This window comes from Diplotaxodon limnothrissa, linkage group LG7, assembly GCF_057381915.1.
Source record: "Diplotaxodon limnothrissa isolate DT_005_m linkage group LG7, D_limnothrissa_male_GT1.1, whole genome shotgun sequence".
Lineage (NCBI taxonomy): Eukaryota > Metazoa > Chordata > Actinopteri > Cichliformes > Cichlidae > Diplotaxodon > Diplotaxodon limnothrissa.
Window position 1 is genome coordinate 40,705,452 of NC_140602.1, and position 19,232 is coordinate 40,724,683.

At 40.9% G+C, this 19,232-nt stretch overlaps 1 protein-coding gene across 2 annotated transcripts; it reads right to left on the minus strand.

Moving 5' to 3' along the window:
* Positions 1-4,151: 4,151 nt before the first annotated feature.
* On the minus strand, positions 4,152-19,122 carry snx30 (sorting nexin family member 30). Of its 2 annotated transcripts, XM_085359696.1 has the most exons (10): positions 18,827-19,122; positions 15,269-15,484; positions 13,547-13,657; positions 13,272-13,430; positions 12,707-12,896; positions 11,189-11,388; positions 9,285-9,374; positions 8,788-8,940; positions 7,651-7,714; positions 4,152-4,412 (listed from the first exon to the last, which is right to left on the minus strand). In XM_085359696.1, exons 1-10 carry the CDS (start codon positions 18,959-18,961, stop codon positions 4,276-4,278), a joined length of 1,455 nt encoding a protein of 484 aa, XP_085215822.1. In that variant the 5' UTR covers positions 18,962-19,122; the 3' UTR covers positions 4,152-4,275. The 2 variants fall into 2 exon arrangements, with proteins under 2 accessions (XP_085215822.1, XP_085215821.1); XM_085359695.1 differs by lacking the exon at positions 4,152-4,412 and having other exon boundaries at positions 6,369-7,714.
* Positions 19,123-19,232: the final 110 nt, after the last annotated feature.

Here is a 19,232-nt window from a genome sequence, read left to right on the forward strand (position 1 = left end):
ACAACTTCGTTAGGAGTTTTGTATCCTGGAGTCCTCTCAGGCTGTTACAGGAACAGAAAGTTTGACACAAGTTGATCTCTGTTATGAATTCACCTGTTTTTACTTAACTGCCTACTGTTTTTGTAGATTCGTAAACTAGAAGCTAGAAGTGGAAGTGTGGTTATAAAATCAGGGTTTTTTTTTTGGCTGTTACTGTTTCCATATTTAAAGACTTTGCAGTTGTTACTGTACTTGCACAGTAATGTGCACAAACTTAATGAGAGTGCTGCTCTGATGCCAGCTTAGCTGCAGTTTGGGTTTAGGTCAAAGCTACATGAAGTGAATCCAGTTTGAGTCACAGACGGTGTAAACGGTGGACATGGCCACTGTGATGTCTCAAGGTGAAGCCTCGAGGCTCGAGAAACCGCACAGTCATTGGCTAACAGCTTCTGACTGAGTCTAATAAAGAGGATCATTTATGAAATCTGAAACTAGCGACATTTTCTTACATCATCTGTACAAGCCCTAACCCTGCAATGCCATCTATATTTTTTCTCAGACATGAGTTTAATGGCCAGCCCCCTGCTGGTCACGAAACGACAATACAGATTTCATCAGACGCAGAAGGCACGCCCATCTTTTTGTACTGTTTACATCTGTGTCCTGTTCACATCACCTTAACTCCTCTAGAGGCCACTGTTTCTGAGGTGTGACTTAAACCTGCTGCAAGCCTACGCTGCGTTTTACGGAAGCTCGTCTCTGTCAAAAACAGTTTCTGGCATCCACAAATGGAAAATTAGAGTTACTATCTCCAAAATTTTGGTCTACAAAATAAAAAATACAGTTATTACGTCAAAATTTTGAGATAACGAAACATCGAATGAGCTCTGCCAATCAGGGTTTTTTTTTTTTCAGTGGCGGAAACGAGCTTTCAGCCCCAATACCAAACATACCAAACTTTTTCTCTCTCTCTTTTTTTTTTAAACAGTGTTGTATTAAGCTCCCTGATATAATAGCTAAGCATTACATCAGTGGCAACGGACTAATTGCATGCACTGCTTTTTAAATCAGCAGGGCTTGCATAGACGCCACTACAGATTGGGCAACAAGCCCAAAAAAGTTGAAAGAAAAACATACTCCATAAGTCTGATGCGCACTGTTGCACATTATAAGACTGAAACACGACGTTCAATCTGTAAACCATAGCAAAACATTGCCCAGTTTTCTTTAGATTGAACCAATTTTTGCTGCTCAGAGGATATTATTGATTTTTTAAATATCAAATATTTTACCACCTGTCTGCGCCCAGTGGCAAACCAATTATTAACAAAACAGTCACCTCTTAATTTCTTTGCTGCCAGAAACACAAAGAAATAAGTTTCACAGGAAGCTAATGCTGCGTATTTGACAGATTAATCCTACTGACGCAGTTCGTAAGGAAACAAAAGGAAAAATGTGTTGTGCCTGAAACATTCAGCGCAACGTTAGCAAACGATCACAAGTGCGTGGACAAGTGTTCTGTGGATGGGAAAAAACTGCTGGATTCTCCCCCGCTCATGACTCCGTGTATCATCACCATCGGTCAGCTGCTCACAACACATATTTTAGGAAAAGCTTTAGGTTTGGTGTCATTTGACGTTCTCGCACACCGACTACTGGCAGTCTAAGGGATCTTTTTTGACATAACTTTTTGTTTGCTTTTATATATTTTTATTATCCTTACATATTGACCCACTAATTCATTTGATTGTGCTTTATGTTCATCTGTCTAAGTCTGAAGGTACTGGTACAGTTCTGTGTATGAATTTATGTAGAAATTTAAAGCCATATTTTAGTTATTAGTAGACATGTTTGTATAGCTGAAGTAGTGCTTATAGTACTGATTGAAGGAAACCAAATGAAGGTTTTTTTGTAATAGTTATTTTGCATTTGCACATTATTGCACTTTTATTTGTTGACGGTGCATAAAAGGGGGCTTCTGCTGTAGTTTAAATGAAATTATTAAACATAAAGAGCAACTTATGTTGGTGTTCGAGCTGCAATGACACTAAAAATCTTTTTGTTAAATAAACATTATTAAGGCTTGTTGTGATGTTTTTAAATTGTCTGTATGAAAGAATATTTAAATATTCAATCCTTTCTAAACCTCTTCATCCAGAGCATAACTGCAGTATATTTAGTTTTTTGATGACTATATACATATATATACATACATACATACATACATACATACATACACATACATACATACATACATACATACTAGGGGTGCAACGATACACAAAATTCACGGTTCTGTTCAGTTCGATACTTTGGTGTCACGGTTCGATATTTTTTCGATACAAAAAAAATGTTCATGCCTTTTTAATTTGTCATTTATTAAAATTATAAATATATATTTTAACTCAAAAGTACAGTTTTTAAATTTAACCCGAACCCTTGTGCGTGTTTTTTATTTTGACAGCGAATGCGCACCTGCGGACCACTTATGTGCAGCCCTGGTTATTTAGCTCGTCATATTGCAGCCACAGAAATTCTTTTGTCCATGAAACCATAAAGCTGCACTTTCTTTTTGCCTTATAGTCTGATTTGTCATAACTTCTCCGTTTTGTGGTAAGCTTTTCTTTGGCTGTCACTTCTTCACCCTGACCTGTCTTATTTGGCTCAGCAGAACTAAAATATATATCCTGCTGCTTTTACACACGCACTCACATAAGCTCAGCGATTCTCTGCGCGATCAACCTCTCACATGTTTAAGCTTGCTGCGGGAGATTTCACTTGTCATGTTTGCATAGTAAGCTAACAATTAATAAGACGATGTCAGAGGAATTGGTGCGCAAATTATCATCACTCACAGATCGGTGCTGTCGCTCTCTATACACAGTTCACATGATTGCAAAGTGAAAGCAAAAAAACAAGCGCAAATTCAAACACGACTTCAATATGTCACATATTGACAGTGGCTCACTGATGCCAATGACATAATTACCCAGCTACATTTCTGAAAGAATGCAAAAGCATTGACATATATTTTCCTTCCTACAATAGCCCGACGGGCAGGGCAGAGATAGATTTTGGTAGCCTGACTGAAAAAAATCGCTAGCTCCAGGACGTCGGGCTAGCGATATTGCAAGCCCTGTATCTGATTGAGGAATCACTCATCTTTGGAAAAGAGAGTTTATTACAGAGAAATGTCTCTTTCCAAAATAAAAGCTATACTATCCGCTTCTTCTGGGCTATATTCTCAGCAGCATAAGGAGAATCATGTGCTAACAGCTGTCTAAATGACTCGGCTAAAGTTAGTAGCATGCATGCTTGTTGTTTTTGTCTTTGCACTAGGATGATGTCGGCGTAAATGTGCAGTCATATTCGTTGTGTTCCCACTAGTGCTTTCAGGTTAATCTCGTTGAAATGACCTTAACGCCACAACACGGCAAATCTCCGTTAACGAGCTACCGCCGATCCCGTGCATGGGGCTAGACAGCCAACACGTTAATGAGCTAACTGCGCTAACACACTAGCTCCCACCCATGTAATTGAGCATTGCATGGCACATCCAACATACTGTTTTACTTTAGTCCATGACTCGCTTACCTTCAGGGTCATACGTCACATGAAAACCAAAATAATTCCAAACGCCAGATCTGAATGAGGGTGGGGGAGGTCCATGTTGTAAGTAGAGCTTAACTTCTGTCTCGCTAGCTTGCCCTGCGCTCTTCCTTCTGATGCTGTCTGTGTTGAGCGCTCAGTGAATCTGCGTTCGACTACTCCGCCTAGGCTGCACTGTCGAGCCTAGGCGGAGTAGTCGAACGCAGATCCACTGAGCGCTCAACACAGACAGCATCGTCAGAAGGAAAGTTGATCAAATAAATTACAAATTTTGTATTGTTCGATACATATGCATACCGAACCGAAAGCACTGTATCGAACGGTTCAATATCGATACGAATATCGTTGCACCATAAATAAATACACACACACACACACACACGAAAAGTTACAGAAGCAGAAAAATATCAAATGCATTCATTCTTTTTATTATTGGTCCAATATATCAGGAAAAACCCCAATTTGTGTTAAAGATAAATTGCATCAAAAACAACATCAATGTACAAGCTTATTTATAATTACAACAAAATTGTTATTAACATCCAAATGTACAATAAGGGCTCTGAACGTAAACAGCACACAATGAGGAGGAACAGAGGTTTTTAAAAAAAACAAAACCATAACAGACAAAAAAGTGATCTGAGGTTTAGACTGACTTGGTCGCTTTTATTAATCATGTGCTGAAAATCAGATCTTATCTTCATGTGCGAATCCACGCTGCCGGGACGATGAGAGGAAGAGTGAGGCATTGGGGGTGGAGGATGTTTGGCCTGGAAATATTTGAATGAAAACTCTCCCCTCCAACAGGCTCATAACAGACGTCCCTGTTTGAAGGATTTAACCTGAATCAGCTTCATATACAGCATTTTTTGAATGTGTCTCAACTGACTTTAGACCAGTTTGTTTTCAATTTTTCAGCAAATTAAATTAGAAAGAAAAACAATTTTTTTCCCCAGCAGAAGTTTCTGCCAGGGCCTTGAGCTACATATTTAGTGCAAAACAATTCAGCAGGCACATGTAGTATAATAATAATAATAATAATAATAATAATAATAATAATACTAGGGCACTGGCTAATAGAGAACATTGATCACACTAAACAGAGCTATTGTTGGAGGTTTAATGTGCATCAAAAGTAAATCTGTTTTGGTTGTGGCAGGTTTACACTGTTCGTGCACATCTCTAATCCCTTTTAAATCTTTATGCACTCATATAAATCCCAAAGATGCCCTCCAGTTTCATAAATGTGTGTCTCACATGTCAATTACTTCATTTACACCAAAGCGATGCTCTACAGATGCACCAGTGCCTAATGATAAGAAATCAAGTAACAACAACAACTCACAATCCTCAGCAGATACCAATGTTATACCTTAAACAGAACAGGAAATGTGTTTTTCAAGCTTTATTATATTTATTTGTTTTAGTTTTTTTTGTAATATTTATGCTACATTTCATCCAGTTACTTCTCAAACTGCACTCAGGGTTCAGTGAGTTTTAGCTACAAGCAAACATTTAATGTTTTTAAACCGATCTGGGGTTTTCTTTAGTATAAACAGATGTATGATCCCTTTAATTGATAAAAGCTGGCACCTGATGTGTTTGTATGAGTACAATCAATGTGGGAGCAGCTACAAATACTGCTCAATAGCACTACTAGTGGACTACTACTAGAACTTTACAGTCAAACTCTAAGGTTTGAGCTATTCAAATGCAATGGAGTTATTATAGGACAACAGTATGGGCAAAAATGATAGTAGTAAATCTTTGGATTTTCCCTTTTAGCCCTGGTGCATCCATAGGCCGCTCCACTGCAGCTGCCTCCGTCCATAAAGATACTTTTTATTCACATTGTTGACTTCTACTAGTTACAGAGTAGCTGCTTCACTCTTTTAAAGCTTAAGGGTAAAATGTGAAAGGCAAAAGTAGATAAGGACAATAAAAAAAGAGAGAGAACAAAATAAACCCAGTTCACTGGCAGCTGCAGACGCCTCGTCAGGATGCTGCAGCGCTTGCATTTGGTTGCATGGAGGCGCAGGCTCAGTAATGTGACGGCTACTTTACTTGATTGTAACAAAATCTGAAAGCAGCTCTAGTCTGGAAATCCTGTCAGTGAAGGAGAAACTCTTAACCAACAGGAGGACAAAACGTGGTGACTGTGGAAATGTCACATGACTGAGTCTGCCTGGGCGTCATTGGTCAGGTTTTAGCTACTTTCAGAGTAAAAGGAAAGCAGAATAAGCTTTCCTGTGTTGGCAGTAAATCAGAAAGTTTTAAATATTATGATTGCAGTGAAGGGATTTTTCCCATTCAGGAGTTGGAAAATAATAAAGGAGTGTGATGCAAAAAGTGTGCCTCACATACAGGGCTCCACCTCATTATCCCATGAGTCACAGCTGAGCAGATTGCTAACAGAGCTGCACCGCAGAGGGTTTCCATGCTGTTCAGTACCTCAGTCTCAGCCCGTTTGGTTAAAACAGGCAATTTAAGAATTTAAAGTAATGTGTTGCATCGCTCAGGGTGTCGTTTTTTGCAATGTCTCACTCTTAACATGACACAGCAGGGATTTTTCCACTAGCCCCAGAGGTTTTAGTTCCTCTGTAAGCCAGCAGCATGAACACACTGACACCTTATATTCAGGATTCATGGCTTTCTTAGGGATGGTTATGCATGCTTCAGTGCAGGGTTTTATCACTTAGGCAAGGAAATAATAATAAGTTAATTTAAAAAAAAAAAAAAAATCCAATGGTAAAGCATTTACGTCTTCTTACCACTGGAGCCTTTACCTTATTATTATGAACCAAATGCACCGTTAACGTCACCAACTGAGGTAAGTCTTTGCTTAAAGAAGAAGAGGAAGGGTATAAATGGGAATGGTGAGAGAAAGACGATATCAAGAGAAGCCAAAAGAGGTAGCTCACTTCTTCACTTCCCCCTCATTTCAAAAGCATGGGAGAAAACTATTAACAGCTTGGCCACAAGGTGGAGCCGCTGTTCTCTTAAAAACTCCACCTTCCACAAAGTGACCTCTCAGACAAACCTCAGCGTTCAGCTCAGACGCCCATAGAAGCTTGTTGCCATCACTTAAAAAAACAAACAAAAAAACAAACAAAAAACTTTTTGCTACCTGTAACTTAAAAATCTGAGTTATAATCTCAAAATTTCAAGTTATTTTCTCATAAGTTTGAGTTAGTGAGACCAGAGATTATAGCCCAAAATGGTGATTTATAGATGGCAAGACCTTGTTTTCTTCTGTAGGCACCTTCATCGTCATCGCTGAACACTGTTTATCTCCATTTATCTGTGAGGGTTTGTAGCAAAAAACAAAAACAAAAACCAAGACATACTAAAGTGTCCCTTAGGGAAAACACGCAGAGGTCCCACTTGAACATTTTTCACATACCACCTGATTTTTGTGGGTTATTTTTAATAACAGGTGCAGGAACGACAGGGGTGAAGTTTGTGACCTTTGGTAAAAGTATAGAGTAAAAAACAACAAAAAACAACAGGTGTGGTGCTTTGAGTACAAGAGAGTAAATTCCTGTTCATTCACTGTCGTATTTCCCAGAGGCTTTTACAACCTGGCAGGACAAAGAAAAAAAAAAAAAACATCTTGAGGATGTTTTGAACACATCTGAAACAAACCTAAGATACTTCATAGACCCACACAGCAGCAACACCTTCATGAACAGTTTTCTCAGTATGAAAATGGGAGAGCGTTGAGTAAGAGACTGCGGTTAAATAAATACAAAGCAGCGTTGGCAACCGACTGTTAACTCGAAATATAAAGTAGAAAAAGTCAAAAAAGAAACAAAAACTATACATAGTAGGTTTCTCCTCTTTTCCTAGCTGTCCTCGAATGCACCGTATGTTTCCTCCTTAGCGGACCAAAATCTTAGAGGGAGACGACTCCCCTCATAGAATCATCTCACAGGAGAACAGGGGCCCCGAGTCCAGCAGGTAAACCTGCTGCCCTGTTGGTCTTTTTCCGTGGCATGAACGAGAGAGTGTGTGTGGAGAGACGGAGAGAAAGAGATAGAGAGATGTTTCAGTTCGTCTCACTCGTTTTGTCTTCAGTCTGTTTGTCCTGGAGGAGAGTTATGAGCGACTCCCACGCTGCCTGGCACTGCGCAGGGCGGAGAAGGACGAAGAGTCGGCCGACGTGGGGAAAGAATGAGGTAAAAGGGAAAGATTGGAATTATTTAGGTGAGTTCTGAGGCTGCTCTGAAAGATTTATGTTTGTAAAAGTCATGTTTTCACAGTGAGAGCTCAGAAATCTGTACAGTGATTCCACACATCTGCCACAGAGGCTGCTGAGGATCTACCAGATAATAAAAAAAAGTCAGATGGCTCTAGCACTCACACATGAGTACAAAACAGTCTCTACGGGCTAATGAGCGAATGCGCTTGAACAGTTTCAGAGAAATTTCAGGGAGGATAAGGCTAACAAACTAAATACTGTTTGTTATTTTTATGCATTGAAAAATAAACATACACAAGATCATGAGATCATGAGAAGAACAAATAAACAACCTTTGTAATTAAAGCACATGAAAGAAACAAGATGAGAATTTGTAGTCCATCTTCTTGAGATCATTATATTGTTAGCAAGTCTTTCACACCTTTCCTAGGCCTCATGACATCCTACAGTTGTAGTCAAGAAAACGGGACAGGAGGTAATTGTGTGGACTGACTGCACGCCTGCTCATCCTAAGCATGTGCGTTTTCCACGTAGAGAAAACCAAAAACAAGGTGAGAGTTGTGCGTAATCAGTGCAACGACGGCGACCAACAGTTAAAGTTCATTTATAGTAATACTGAGTTGTGCTCGCATCATTAAATAATATTTCTCTAGTCTACATAAACTTTTTTTTAAACTCAAATAATAAGAAACTGAAAAAATGAACCTGTTTTTTATATCTTAAATTAAGTGCAGACTCTGTACGCATGAATAGATGGGATCACTTTGGAGAGAGGTTAGTGTTTGTCTTCTTGTCATCTGTTGACCCTCCCCCCCCCCCCCGACGGCTGCACATCATTTAGCGTCTCCCTAACTGCTCCACTGTTTTCAGTCTTTATGCCACTATAAAACTGGAAACACTGGTATCAGTGGGAGTGTCTCCGGTGACCTTTAAGAACAGCTCGTGTGCTGCCTGAGGCTAAAAGCTGGAGTGTTTTTACAGAAATTACACAGGCGTACCTTTTCATAATGGGTGACGTTTTTGTCGGCCATGCCGGTGAGAAGCTGCTTGAAGTCTTGTCTCTTGTTGCTCTGCCAGCGCTCCCAGTCTGCCTTCAGGTCAGCGTTGAAACACTCCATTTTGTCCTGGCATTTCTCTACCTCCGCTGGTATCTGGTATAACACAAACAACATCAGCTACAGGAGCCATAGGGGACATAATACAGGACTAATTTACAGGACAAGAATCACAAACAACATCGCCGCTCGAGCGGTGCAGGAGCGTTGGTGGGGATGGGGTGTGTATTAAATCCTGTGATGTTTGTATGGGCAAAAGATAAAAATGAACAACTTTATTTAACATCCGACAAATCTAACCTGGTCACCTGAAGAATGATCTCTTAACTTGTAATTTATTAAGTTTTCAATTCTAAGAATGCCAGTGAAAAGTAAAGACGCTCCCAGAAGTGACAAATGCAGAAACGGCAGATTCAGATGAAAGGAAGGGGAAGGCTCACGGGCGTTCTGTCCTCTTGTTTGCGCAATACGGCTGCTTCTAGACGGCCTTCGTACTCCGCTTGGCTCTGGTCTCGCTTCCTTAAAACATTCTGTAAACAGACAGAGAAGGTCATACGTTTTATTTTGCACCCTTAATGTGACACTGTCCGAAGTATTTTATAAGAAAGACAACATGTGCAAACTGTTAAACTGAGACAGAGATGCTGAATCAGGAGCTTGGCGAGGACAGGACATGACACATGCAGAATCTCACACCATACTTCCTCTATTCAGGTTCAAAGGTGATGAAAGCAGTCGCTGCTCGACTGTGTGCAGGCAGAAGGACTCGCACTTTATGCTGTTCTGGGTAAATTTCTGCCCCCGCGTATCTTCCTTATGTTCTCCGCTATAAATAAATGAAACTAATCCACGGTTAAACATTACACATTTTTAAGCTTGTGCCTGCGAACCGAGCAGAACTGCCGTTTCCACTCTTTTCCATCCAAAACCTATAAATGTGTTTACAGTGGAAAACTTCAGTAGAACTTTCCTCTGCTAATTTTAGCTCAGCAAACCAGACATCTTTTTTTCTTTTTAGTTTGGAAAGAAACAGGCAAAAATATTTTAATTTCACATAAGTTTGCTTCTTTTTGTCACTAGGTTTGAGACAATGACACGGTTTTTGTAGTTTTGCCTCTCTCTGCCTGCACAGTCGAGATGTGGTTGAAGTGCAGATGTTCTGCTTTAATTCTGGTTTAACAAAATAACTGTTGAGGAATATTGCTATGTTTATACACAGACCCCACATCTCCACAGGCTCAAAACTAACTGGACAAGCTAACATCATTTTATGAGGATTGTCATGAAACCCTTTTGCAGTCAATGACCACCCAAAGTGTAGAACCTATGGACATCACAAAAAGCTGTGTTTCCCTTCCAGGCCTTTATTTTATCCTTCAGTGGGTTTTTTGCCTTCAGTAACTGAAAAGCACGCTCTGGAGTGACATCAGGTTGACTTTTAAAAACATTCCCTTTCTTTGCCTTGAGAAACCCCCTGGTTGTTTTGCTTTGCGTCATTATCCATTTGTACTGTTAAACACTGTCTGATCAGTTCTGCCCCATTTTGCTGAGTGTACGGCCCTGTATGACTCCCAATTCACCCTGCTCGTCTATCAGCAGCATCAATACACATTAGTGCCCTGGTTTCACAGGCAGCCATAACAGATGATGTTGTATGCTCCAGGTCAGGAGCTGTTTTTGTTTCACTTCCCATCATCCCATCATTCTGGTAAACGGTTCATCTATGCAAAGAAGTTTTTTGGCCAATACTAATCTGGTCCTCGTGCTCCAGAGTGTAACCAGTGGTTTGCGTCTTGTTGTAAACCCTCTTTATTTACACTCATGAAGGCATCTCTTGATTTTAGACCTTGACAATGATGTACGCACCATCTCAAGAGTGTTCTTGGCTTAGTTAGATGTTGTGAAGGGAGGTTTTCTTGGCCATGGAAATAATTCTGTCATCATCGACTTCAGTTGTTTTCTGTGCTCTTTCGGGTCTTTTGGTTTTGATGAGCTTGCCAGGGCTTTCATTCTTTTCAAGCAAGTTAAGCAACTCTCTCGCTTTGTCTTTTCAGCCTAACAATCGCTTTTTTCACTTGCATATCTCTTTGGACTTCATGTTGATCTTTTATCTGTCATGAAATAACAAGAGAACAGGCCTCATCTGGCCATGAATGTTATCATCAGCCAATTAATTACTATGAGTTAGTATAAAATGTCCAAAAAATTCTAAACAGTTAACGCTAAATTTTTGTTTAACCTACACCCGGGGACTAATTAGCAGAAATTAGAACACTTTATTTTGTTCCCTTTTCTTGACACATCAAGCAGACGTTACACGTTTTTAGTGCCACCAACTCCCTACCTTCATTGATTCGATGTAGAGAATGTATTCTCTGAGCACGGGTAGAAAGTCCTGGCCCATGTTCTCGCTCATGTCCTCCAGCGCGCCGCAGCACGTCGTCACACAGCCAGCCACGCCCTCCAGAGGGCGCTGCAGCTCCTCCTCTGACCCCGCCCAACTGGCATAGACTGTACCATACTCGCGTAGCTCAGTTAGATACTCTAGTCGAGAGATGGGGTGAAAGAGTTGGTTAGGTCAGATCTGACTTCTTAAAGTCAGAGTTACTGCAGAGTACTAGTGCTGGGAAATAAATCACAGCAAAGCCACAAGCATAGTTTTTTTTTTACACTATTGTTTTTAACTTATTTTCTGTACAGCACTTTGGTCTTGTGCTGGGTATTTTAAAGTGCTTTATAAAAAAAATTGGATTGGATTACACTCCATCACCTCACAGGTCTTTATTATTTACAGTCATCAGTTTCCATCTTATCTCCTCTAACAAGGCCGCCGCGGACAGCCACTGGTCTACAACTTGAACAGATGGTGCCGAGCAGCACTTCACGTGGCTGGTGGCAGTTATTTACACAGTCACTTTTCATGCATGAGTTAGGCCTGCAGTTATCAACCACAAGGCCCAAAGGTCTGTGGATTCCTCTTCAAACAAACACACTCCACAGTCAATACTGCATATCAACTCATCCTAAAACTCATTGCTTGTGTCCCCGGTACAGACTGGACGATCGCACATGAAATTCAAACGCCGATGCTACAAAATGCTACCAGCAAAATGGCCAAGAAACGTAATATAAAGAGCAAGCTCCAATGCACTATATGCACTCGTTGCTTGCTGGTGCCTAAAATACACATTTGGAAGAAGTAGCCTCGATGAAGTTCATCTGTAACCACAAGCACAGTGGTAAACATACAAATAGCTCCTCTATAGTCACTGAGGCTACGCTGCAAAGAGCACAGCACCATATGAATTTGGCTGCTTCCTGCGTGTGCCTAAAATACACGAATGGGGTAAGCAACTCTAGAGAATTTAACTCTTTATCCAGCCATAGTGCTTTATACATCTAAGGGTCAGCATGGAGTTTAATATATTTGGTAAAATAAAAACATCCTATACAAACGAAAGCTTCTCTTCTGGTTTTTAGCTTCTTCTTTTTTTTTTTTATGATTCAGCATAATTATTTCTCCTTTTGTGGGTTTAATTTAGAATGGAAAAAAATAGATAAACAGTTCACCATATGTAACAGCAAAGGTGTCGGGGACTTTTGATGATGATACGAGCCTCCTACGCCTCCTACATGAGGTATTTCAGGCATGTCCAGCTAAGAGAAGACCACTGGCCAGCCAGGACACTCTGAATAGGTTATGTCTCCCTGGCTAGCCTACAAACACCTCAGATTCTCTCCAGAAAAGCTGGGCAGGTGACTGATGAAAGGCATGTAAGGGCATCTGTGCTCAGACTTCTCTGGAAAATAGATGAAGGAGGAAGAATTATCATGCTTAAATAATATTTCCTCGGCCCCTTACCTGATTGCTCTTTGAGGATCCTCTGAGCGATCCGGTCGATGGTTCCCAGTTTCTGGTTAAAGGTGTCCAGGTACTCTCCCATGGCGCAGAACTCAGGAGGTCGCACTCGCAGCTTGTAGCCTCCAGCCACGTTCTTCACAGACTCACCCACTTTGGATAGCAGGGCCAGACCCTGACGTTTGTTGAGGTCCTGCGAGCAACAGCATGATCTTGATATAAATAGGCAGCCACATAAGTTTCAAAAGGTTAGACAGTAAAGAAAATATGATGGTAATCGTGTCTCCTCTCCTCTTCTCAGTGGAGATCGAGTATTGGTGGCGATTAAGACCATTTGAAGGTCTTTCGTCTTAAAGAGAGCAACAAAAACTTTGCTTAAAGACATTTTAAGCAAGGAAATAAGAGGTCTAAATTTTGTGGTTTTATATTTTTCTGAAAGCTTACAGCTGAGGTTGAGCCTTTTGAATTTTCATTTATCACGCAACAGCACTCATGATTTTCCTTTCTTTTTGACCTATATTCATATATTAGTGGGACTGCTTTTCTTCATGGGAGACCCCCATCTCACCTTGGCAGACAGGAAAGCATTTAGATGAGGGTTGAAGGAGAGGACGGGGTGGTCTGCAACTCGTTTCAGGAACTTGTCCAGGGCCTTCATCCTCGTCTCCACAAACTCCTCGGAAAAACGATCGACCACGCCCTTCATCACAAACTTCTCTGGTAACGGCTGGAGATGGGAGGACGACGGCAGAGCGGGGACAAGACCGGAGTGCAAAAGAGAGCGTGAGAGGTTTCTAATTGGCAAGTGGCACAGCTGGTTGCAACAAAGCTCGTGTAACCTACTGGGATGAGGTGGGTCGGCTGGCTGTCCTCCAGCTTGATCCTCAGCCAGTCAAAGTCCTGATAGCGCCGCCGAACAGAGTAGTCCGGCAGGTCAAACTCTATCCGTGTTGTCTGAGGAAGAACACACACAAACATTTCTAAATGAAATTCTTCATATAAAAAAAAAGGAAGAAAGAGCTAGAAAAATCCAGCATGTGACAAGGTGGTAAAGTCAAACAGGTCCATGAACGCAGCCTTTTGTGGCCGAGTAAATTTTACACCGTTTGTGAGTTATTTTGTAACAGTTTAAGTTAATTTAGAAAGAAAGAAATGGGAAAATCATTTAGTATTCACACTAGGCAGTGCATGTGTACACACACAAAAATGCACTTCCTGTCTCTCTGAACATCAAGGGTCAAAGGTTGCTTGGACATGTCTCCCCACTGAATCGGTTTATGTCATTAAGCGCTGAAGAAAAAAAAAAAAACAAAAAACAAAAAACAGAGGATCCACCCGCTAAACACAAGTTACAGAATCTCCCTTGCGGAATATCATTTTCCAGGAAAGGTTCATGTATCTGAAACGACCCGTTTTATCAGGACACAAGCAAATTCAGGTCTAACCGGTTCATTCCATCTCAAATAAATTATTTAAACATTTTCTGCACAACCACCTCTGATTTACTTGAAACCTTTATGGTTTTAAAATGTGGACATACATACATTGTGAAATTTTAGCCTCATATATCAAATATTTTTCTAGATTTTTATTTTCGGGCTTACCCTCCTTCTCGCGAAACCCGCAAAATAAATTGCACCAGGCAATCTGTCACATAATTGTCCCTTTGTTTCACTGTGGGTTCAGAATTTGGTGTCCATGCCTTTCTAACAATGGACAATGCAATAACAACAGCTTTACAAACAAAAAACTCATATACACATAAAAGTGTAGATTTAACAGATTTAACACATGATTTCTGCTCCAGCATCCATTTCTCTCTTTGTCTGGAGGTGGCAACATTCTCTTGCCTGCTGCTGCTCCTGTGACAAAAGCTGGCAACTATAACTAATGTACATTTCTACATCACAGTATTTTTGAGATAAAACATCAGTGTGTCTGTGGCTTTAAACTGGAGGTTAACAACAGCAATCTCTTAAAACATCTCTTAAAACAGCAGAAATTAAGAGATGTGAAAACTGAATTTAGAAAAAAAAAAAAGGGGGCTCAGTGATTAAACAGACAAAATACACCCACTGCAATATATAAGAGTCTATGAGCTGTCACCATGTAACCTTTCACAGCTTCATCAAGAAAAGCCTGATTCCTATCTACACATCTTAAGTTGTTAAAGTGCTCTGTGGACAAAGCCCATACAAATGTGTCAAGTGTATTTTCCTCTGTTTACATCCTTGTTAGGTAGCTTCCCTACCTGTGCTGCTGCACTGCTACACAGTCATAAAAACAATGCACTGCAAGTCAAAAACACCACAGAGTATCTTTAACTTACACCTTCCTCACTGGTATGTTTTTCTAATTAAATATTCATTTTAACACTACAGCACAGGATTTTTCAGAACCTCCAGCAGCTGCATTAAAGCTCTGCGCCATCATTAAATGCAGGTCGAAGAAAAAGGAAAAAAAAAAATACAAGAAAACACTAAATAAAAGTTTAATTAAGCAATTATTTTCTATAAAATAAAACAGAGTTTGTTCACATTATCATGACACCAGCCTGTAGCAGACCTTGGTGGAGACTCTGTAAGTGATGTAGGTCTCCATGGTGGAGACGTGTTTCTTTGGGTCGTCGACAGTGACGAAAAGGTCGTGGGTTTCTGTGTCGGCGTAGGGGTCCCTGCCATCTGAGTCCAAGTCGTCGTCCAGCTGCAGCCTGTTGAACAGCACGGACGCAGAAGCCGGACTCGGCGTCTCAACCGGCGTCCCGTTGGTCAGCCCCACTTCCTGCATGTGAACAGATAACCACAACATCATGACACCAAAATACAGATGCTGCACTCTGCAAACAAAGAGTAAAACACAGATCCCGATGCTGCCACTGCAGTTTTTTTTCCCTCTCTGTCAATGGCGCTCTTGTTAGGCCCGTGCAAACATCCTACATCTCCTACACTGTCCTAACTGAATGATGGATAATGGGAGGGAAACAAACAGCTCTGGCATGAAATACTGAGAATTTTTTTTTATCTTATCTTCCAAGTAAATATATAAAAGTCACTGCTTTCCAAGGGCCTTACTTAAGAAATAATAGTTTAGAAGACTAACTAAGAGGTGCTGCTAACAGTAGAGGTGCAGTCTCAGGAGTGCACTGGGCCAATATCCCGCACTGTATGTTGGGAGAAAATTGATCATGAATTATTAAAGCTGTACTGGCATGGAATTGAAGTTGAGAAGATTTTAATGCTGTTCTATTATCTTTTTGTTGAGCACTTTTGGATGCATATTGCAGGAAAACGCATGTATTCTTTTATTTTTATTTATTAGTCCTTTATTTATCCAGGTAAAAAAAATCTCATTTCCAAGAGAGACCTGGCATCATGGCAACAAAAGTCAAAATACATGTACCACATAAGTATATAACACTTAAAACAAATACAATATCCCATACAAACATGTGAAAAATATACAATAACAGATCAAATTAAGAGCGACATTAAAAACAATCACATTGAGTAAAAGAGTTATTCTCTCGTTCCTTTAAGATGGACTTAAACTCCCCCAAGGTAACCAATTCTGATACTTTCAGTTCCTTCTCCAGATTCAGATCCAGGAAGCAGGGGCAGCGTATCTAAAAGCCTTTTCCCCCAATTCTGTTCTGATTCTTGTCTAGAAACATGTAAATAAGGGGTGAAAATATCAGTGGTGCAACCAAAAACTGCACAAAGGATCATTTTTGTTAGCAGGAAACAACATAACACAAACAGTTTTATTATGGACCGCTGGAATGAGGACTTGTAATGTAACATTTGATTTTCTGTGAACTTCTGGTGACAAATCTCAGCGGCTGTCAGAGTCTTCTATGGCATCACATAAGAAAAGGAACTACTTTCGTTGTGTGAGAGGCTCATGTTCAAGCACAATTACCTTTTCTTTAAAAAGAAAAAGAAAAAAGAAAAAGAGGGTCTGTGGATAAATTTCTACTTCAATCGCTGTCAAAAGAAGTGCTTTCCCTCAGTTTGTCCACACAGTTTCTTCACACTGCTTTCACTCATTGCTGTGCACACAGAAAACACACACACACGGGCGCTGATGCTGTAAATTCTCTCTTTTTTTTTTAAACACTTTGGTGCTAACCTGCTTTGGTAATCACAGTTGAGATAATTGCATTGGGCTGATGTTAATAAGCAACAGGAGAGTCCAGTACGCACTGACAGTGAGGAGGAAAATAAGAAAACTGTATGTGTCTAACAGACACGGCAGAGCTGACAGATGTTTGTGACAACCAGTCCCGGCATTGTGGCCAATCAGCAGATATTTAGAGCACAGGTGTTACTAAATACATCAAGTGCCACGACAGCATGTCAGTGAGTCACCAAGCACCGAATGGAATTTAACCCTCACCATCATCAATGTAATATTTCCACCTGAGCTTTTTTTTGTTATCACTAAATAACACCAGCTGCTCCTTAAGGACATGTTTGCATATTTTAAACACTTATGGTCACGCCTAAAATATGAACTTGCCAACTTAAAAAAATTATACATGTTTATGTTAACACAAACTACCTGTGCCTGTTTTTGCAGGTTAAAGCTGCAGCAAGTAGGACCTATGCTGCTGTGATCAGTTGTTTTGCTGTCCCAATGCCTGCAATTGTGCCACTTGTGAACTTGCTAAATTTGCTCATGCAACCACTTTCATACTCTCTCTCAGACCTCAAAGTGACACAATGTAAATCCTTGCTTTGTCCTATCAACAGCCCAGACCTCAAAATAATCAAATGAACATCAAAATCAGTAATAAAGAAAATGTGCACTTCAATTTTTATGTGACTGATCCAATCTAGCACCACTTTCATACCCCTCCCTACAGACCAACATGGGCACACGCCTATTAGATAAATCTGTTGCATCGGTACACACACCGACAGATGCAATTGGGATTTTTAATCATAAAAGAAAGCCTCCATCTGTCATTATCTTTTTATACATATGATGTGTTATTGCTCACCTGCCCACCCTCAAATTTTTTTGCCGTGGATGTTTGTGTATTTTTCAAGATTGGGCGTCCATCTCCCCCACAGACTTTGGGATCGAACCTTTGACTCATCACATTTGCGTTTGTCCACTCTACCTGAGTGAATTCTACTTCCTTTGCACTTTTTTGCTCTTTGTACTGTTCACCTGATCTGGTCTGAAACAGCCTGTGATTGTCCAAAGTCTTCCATCATTGACCAGAGTTTATGAAGCCTGAAAACAGACAGCAAGGGAGGTGCAGGAGTCCAGTTCCCTTTTGATTAGTTCCCACTCAGACCACTTGAGCTGCAGTATGCTTAATGGGTTATTGTGGTGTTTGTTTCCTACAGCTTCTTTAAGGAACTAAAAGCACCCTTAGGCATGCAATTTCGGTGTTTAACATTATACACCAGATCCTAAGAAAAATAAGATCTCTTATCTAAATAGAATGATATTAGACCTGCTCTGGAGCCTGTGGCATTTCCATTTTGTTAAAATGACTGGACAAATGGTTTGACAGGAGCCAGACCCATTTGGCCTGGGTAATCATGTACAAGGAAAAGCCACAACCATAATGATGCCAAGAAGCTTCATACTGGCAGTATTACAGCATCTCCTGTAGGCAATAATTAACCTCAGTATCAAAGTGGTTGCTACAGTTGTTACTACAGTAAACACAGCAGCAGCAGAAGCAGGGAGAATAAAAGCCATGTGATATGCTTGGATGGCCCAACTTTGTTTACTCAGCTCACCGGGGTTGAGATGGATGCCATGCCCACGTACACACATAATCCATCTTAAATACGGTTTTACTTGCGAGTTTGTGTCGATTAATTTGGGCAAGATATCCAAACTAGGTGAATTTGCTGTTTCAGCACTGATTTAGTGGCAGACTCAGAGGGTTCAGCCATGTGCTCTAAAACCTCAAATGCAAACAGAAATGAGTGTTTTCCACAGTTTCCTCTTTAAACTTGCATCGGTTTTCTCCTACTTATTAACAGGGGGAATGATAAACACTGGCGTCAGCCGTAAAACACTTTAATCAAAGAGGGGTTTTGTTTGGGTAAGCGTCCTCTTTCCATCCCCCACCGTCGGTGAAGCCCCATCAGATCCTACCTTATCCCTTCCACCGCTGACGGTGACATCTGGCCCGGGGGAGAGCGGCTCCTCGGCGGCGGACAGCGGGTGGAGAATCTCCGTGATGGGCTTTTGCCCCGAGCTGGCCAGGCCTCTCGGAGCGCTGATACTCATTGCGTGGAAGGCGGGAAGACGTGGCCGGGTATCTAAGGAGGTAACGGCTGTCCGTTTCTCCGCGGCCGTTACGGTTCTGGAGACAAAAAAGAGGCTTTCCCCCCCTCCTCCGTTCAGGGTCTCTTCAGCTGAGATGTTTCACTGGTTGCTTGACCACAACTGTCAGCTGACTCCTACTGCGCAGTTCCGGAAGTTAAACGAGAAGAACCTGGATGTAAACATGTCAGTCACGTGACAAATGACGAGGGAATCGCTGAAGATCGTCTACTAA